At 34.2% G+C, this 5,698-nt stretch overlaps 1 protein-coding gene across 1 annotated transcript; it reads right to left on the bottom strand.

The window, feature by feature from the left end:
• Window positions 1-4,853: 4,853 nt before the first annotated feature.
• Window positions 4,854-5,288, bottom strand: LOC141719493 (uncharacterized). The gene has a single exon (XM_074521877.1). It carries the CDS (start codon window positions 5,286-5,288, stop codon window positions 4,854-4,856), a length of 435 nt encoding a protein of 144 aa, XP_074377978.1.
• Window positions 5,289-5,698: the final 410 nt, after the last annotated feature.

Genomic DNA, 5,698 nt, shown 5'->3' with positions numbered 1-5,698 from the left:
TTAATATAGCACTTCTAAGTAAACAATGTTGGAAACTGATTAATGAGCCATCTTCGTTAATGTCTAGAGCGCTAAAAGCTAAATACTATCCAGATAAGCATTTTCTTCAAGCGGAAAGAAAAGGTGGTGCTAGCTATATTTGGTCTGGGATTTGGGAAGCAAAAGAAGAGATAAAGAAAGGCTTGAGATGGGTGGTAGGTGATGGAGAAGATATTAATATTGGCAATGACAGATGGTTGAGATCGAAGCAAGATTTTTGTGTTGATAAAACTCAAACATCTAAAGAGGCCATGCAGTTGAGAGTATGTGATTTCTTTCATGAAAATGTTAAGGAATGGGATGAAAATAAGTTAAGAATGCATTTTAGTAGCGATGATGTTGATGCTATTATGAGGACCAGAATTCCACAGGGAGGTACTAGAGACAGGTTGGCCTGGCTCCATTCAAAGAATGGAAAGTACACAGTGAAGTCTGGATATTATCAGTGGTGTCAAAGTCAAGTTACTATGGCAGAAGTACAACAATCTAAAGGTTGGAGTGTTCTCTGGAGATTGGAATTCCCCCACAAAATTAGAGTGTTCCTATAGAGATTTTGCTGCAATACGCTGCCAGTTAGAAATTTATTAAGGGGAAGGGGTGTGCCTGTCTCAATACTTTGTGCTATGTGCACTGGGGAAGTTGAACATCTTCGTCACTTATTCTTTGAATGCCCTTTTGCGAGAAGGTGTTGGCAACAAGTTGGTATTAATGTTGATGATTGGGACATAGAAAGTAGTCATGACTGGCTCATACAGAAGTTGGCTCAGGGATCTAAAATGGAGCTTATAAAAATTGTGCAAGTATTGTGGGGTATTTGGTTCACAAGGAATAAAAGAATCTTTGAAAATAAAACTATGATACCAGAAGCGGCTATGGTCTGGAGTAAGAAGCAAATTCTGGACTGGCTAGCAGCTAACAAAAGATCTCCTGATGCAGTAGTTGATAATAGTAGCATAAAACTGAATCAACGACGATGGCAGCCTCCAGAAGCTGGAAGCTTTAAAATTAATATTGATGCTGCTATAGTGGTAGGCCAAAACTCATTTTCTGTGGGTATGGTTCTTAGGAACAACCTAGGTCAGCATGATTCAGGGAAAGTCATGAAAAAAGCTGGAGCATTTTCGGTTTTGGAAGCAGAGCTTATTGGCATCATTGAAGCTTTATTATGGGCCAGGGATACTGTATCTGGAAAGGTAGTCGTTGAGAGTGATTCACTCCTTAGTATCCAAACAGTGCAGCAGGGCCAAGAGAACCTCTTTGAGGTTGGTGATTTAGTGCAGCAATGTAGAGAAATATTGAGGTATAATCAAAGGCTCTCTATTAGTTTTGTTAGAAACATAGCTAACAAGGTGGCTCATAACATGGCTAGAGTATCTTATGAGTTAAATAGTTTCAGGTTCTTTCCGTCTCCTCCAGAATTGTTGTTGGGGACAATATTGTCGGAAATTTGATGTTTAATGAATTATCTCTTTCTTAAAAAAAAAGCAATATACCTAGAAAATCCCAAGTAAACAAAAGATCAGTCTCGAATAAAAATATAATATTTTAAACTTATTAAATTGTCATCCGACAATTATTTATCTAACCTAAGGGGATCCCTATGTTAGATCAAAAAGTAAGTACTAATATTCCCATTCTCACCTATAACCATTATTCCTCATATTCATTTTATTTACATTAAATAAACTTAACCCAACATAAAATGACTAGCCTAATATACTAATTGGTCTCATTTAAATCATTCACCACACCTTCACAAATTACAACTTCAAAATCACACGAATAATGAATAAGTGATCATACTCTCATTTAACAACAAATTATAACTTCAAATGCACTCCGTTAACGAATAAATGACCATACTCTCATTCGCAAAATAAAGAAAGGTGATCATACTCTCTTTAAGTACATGCTCTACAATGAGCCTTAATATTAATATTTAGTAATTATCTCTATCCCTTTTAATTTTATAACTATTAAGTTTTTGCTCAGGTCTCCACTCTAGAATAATTAGATTAAATAAACTAACATTCACAAGTGTCAAGTAGTGCAGTGTACACTACAAAATGCAAATTCACAAAGTCAATCAATTATGAAACATATTAGACAGGAAACCATAGCATAAAAGAATCTGTTTCCAGAATACATGAGTAACTGGCATCTAGGTACCAAATTAGCATATTTGAACTTGTGTATTGATAATTATTTAGAATTTTAAAATTAAGGAAAAATGAGAATCAGCATAACCTGTGACACAAAAACACACACTAAATGACAATAGAAGGGACCATAAATAAATATAGCAGCATATAGACCTCCTTCAACTCCAATGCACTGCTATGAGTGATGCTATTATCCGATGCAATGCTATAAGTGATGCTATTTTTATAATTTGAAATCAAATGTCAAAAATTTCAACTCAAAAAAAGTTCTATACTTGGATGCAAATATGCATATATGCATCCTTGGTTCTAAATTTGAAATCTAGGATGCATTTACGCATCTAGCCACATCATCATACTACTACAAATGAGATGCATGTTGTTGTACTTAAAATGAAACTTAGGGTAAAGTGACAAAATTTAGGCAAATAAGAAAATATTTGGTTTCAAAATAAATATTTGGTTTCAAAATGCATCTAACATTGAAGTTTGAAGTTTTGTTTTAGCACAAAATACAATTTTTGATGCCAAATTATAGAAATAATTATAGCTATTTTGCATATTGCATTGGACTTACTCTTAACTGAAATGATCAAAATCATATTACTGGAACACAAGTTTCTCCTAATTCTTCCGGTTATAGAGTAGTTACTCGGTGTAACCCAGTCTAGAGATAACAGATTAGTAGAACAACTTTATTCTAATTATGAGAACAATTATAATCGTGGGAAGGGATTGATGTGCCTGGGATTGTCCTCAGGGTTGTGCCTGAGCTTATAAGATTTTCTCCTATAATATTAGGGGTATTTTTCTAAATACAGAGGGTTTATTAATTGCAATATAAGGAGAGGATCTATAATAAAGAATTATCACCTACAAAAGTTAGAGAGGTCGGTAAGTTATTCTAAAAGCTTCTCTTTGTTTTCAATAATATATAGCACGGTTAATATACTCTCCATACTGTAGTTGGCTAAACTTTATTTTAATTTTCCGGTCCGAGCCATCAGAATTAATAAGGCCCTAAACTAAACTTCAATCTCCTATGCATTACATAAGAGCATATGCATCGTGAAGGAGCAAATCACTGATTTAGCAGGAGAATCAATGGACTAAACTAATTTGCACATGCACCGCGCCGAAATCAAGGCCATCAATTATCAACGGTCCATTACTTCAGCAGCCTCAACATCAATTTTTAATGACCGTTGCAATGACCATCAGTTGCTAGGTCCCGTCTGTATTTCACTTTTTGATAATGCATGTCTCCTGCTTTTTCTTTCAACGACTATTTATTTAACGGTCGGATATTTGTGTATATATATTGCTTCTTCTGTTTATTTACTTGCAACAAATTTTATAACACTCATATTTCTATCTTTTCATTTTTATTTTCCTTCGATATTATTATATATTTAAATATATAATGGGTACTAATTGGCTTCCTTCCGAAGAATTACAATTATGTGTTTCGTGGGCTCGACAATTTGTTGATCCGATCATCGGCCGATATTCAAATAAGAATAATTTATGGGGGCGAATTCACGAGGATTATGCAAAAAATTGGTGTGGCACTCCAGAGAACCTCATGCCGAACCTCGTTTAAAAATTGCCCTAGACTCGCATTGGGCACCATTGAAGATAGCACTAAAAAAATGGCAATGTGCAAAAAATCAAGCTAGTAGAGATAGTGCAAGTAGAACCAATATGGTAGATGAGGTAAATATATATATATATATATATATATTTCAATACGTTTTTATATTTGTGATAACTTAATATCCAATTATTTTTAATTTTTTCAGATAACTCAGGCTCAAGGATTATATTTCAAGGAAATGAATAAGACATTTGACAAATTGAAATGTTATGAAGCAGTTGCAACACATCCTCAATTTGTGGAAGTTCCCGCTACTTCTCCTATATTTCAACAAAATTTTCCAACACAAACGGAATCACCAATCAATTTGAATAGTGATGATTGGGTTGATGAAAAAGGTTTTACAACTCTAGAGTCTAATCGAGAAACAGAAAGTCCTTCCATTCCAGTTAGACCGATGGGAGTAAAGGAGTCCAAACATGCAAAAAAAAAGGAAAGCAACGTATGACCGAAAAAAAGAGATGTCTATGGCTATTTTCAATAGTATGTATTATCATAAAAAATAACTCGTGGAGGCCAACATCAAGTGAATGAGACTACTACTGGCAGTGCTTATGTTCCTCGCTTTGATGATGATTTTTATGATTAGATTTAGTTATTATGTTTTTAATTTAATTATGTTCCATGTTTTCTAATTTTAACCATGTTTACTACTTCTGAATTCAATAAAATAAATTTATTATAAATTGCCAAGTCATACATTTCCTGCGATGACTTTATCAAATACAAGAGACTGTCCTAGAACATTAATATCATTTTGAGATTCAGGCACACCAAAAAAAATATGCCAAATCCAAGTGTCATAGGAAGCGACCGCCTCTAGAATAATAGTAGGTCATCATTTTCAACCACTATAAGCTCTTCCCCACCCGCTTGGACAATTCTTCCATTCCCCGTGCATACAATCGATACTTCCAATCATACCTGGAAATCCCCTTTGTTCCCCCTTGTTAAAAGCCTTCGTAAATCTGCTGGTGTCGGAGCACGAAGGTACTCTACACCAAAGAGCCCTTCCACTTGTTGACAAATGTTTTCATACACTCAAGTGTGGTTGATTCTCCCATTCGACATTTTTCGGTACACTGATCAGCCGCTGCACCGTAAGCTAGCATTCGTAGTGCAACAGTCATTTTTTGTTCTGGTAACAACCCCAATAATCCAATTGCATCTATTTTTTGATACCAAAAGGAATCTTGAGTACAAAGAGCGGTCATGATGCGATTGAAAATATGAGGGCGCATTCGATACCTCCAACGAAAATCATCATCATTGAATATTGGACGATCAACGAAATAATCTGTCATGATATATTTTCCTTTTGATAGCCTTTCTCTAGGATAATTAGAAGATTTTCCAGGTCTTGAGCCTCGCCCGTGTGGTTCATCTGGGGTATCGATGAACTCCTTCATCATCGCCGCTTCGGTCACCATGGTATTCATATTTTCAGACTCTTTTTGACTGTGTTTTTGTCTCTGACTCAATAATCTTTTTAATGAACTCATTATTACAAAGATTGTATTGATTTTGAGATGACTATAATATGAAGATTATATTATTATTTATAGACAATTTTATGTCTATAAATATAGATCATGACACGTGTCATAATATGATTCAACGAAATTTTATCAAAAATTTAAATTTATCCACTATCTTATAAAAAATCTGAAATTATCCAGCAATGTATTATTGGATACTATTTGTGGGACCATTAAATAATAGAGATGAAATTAAATTTATGATATATAATATAATTTTTATTTGATGAATAGTAATTGATGGATTGATGGATTGATGGAGTTATGTGGGTGTATAAAAATTAAGGAAAAAGGTGATTCTA

Source organism: Apium graveolens, chromosome 4, assembly GCF_009905375.1.
Source record: "Apium graveolens cultivar Ventura chromosome 4, ASM990537v1, whole genome shotgun sequence".
Taxonomy (NCBI): Eukaryota; Viridiplantae; Streptophyta; class Magnoliopsida; order Apiales; family Apiaceae; genus Apium; species Apium graveolens.
The sequence above is the reverse complement of the archived record's forward strand: the minus strand, read 5'-3'. Positions and strand labels throughout refer to the sequence as shown.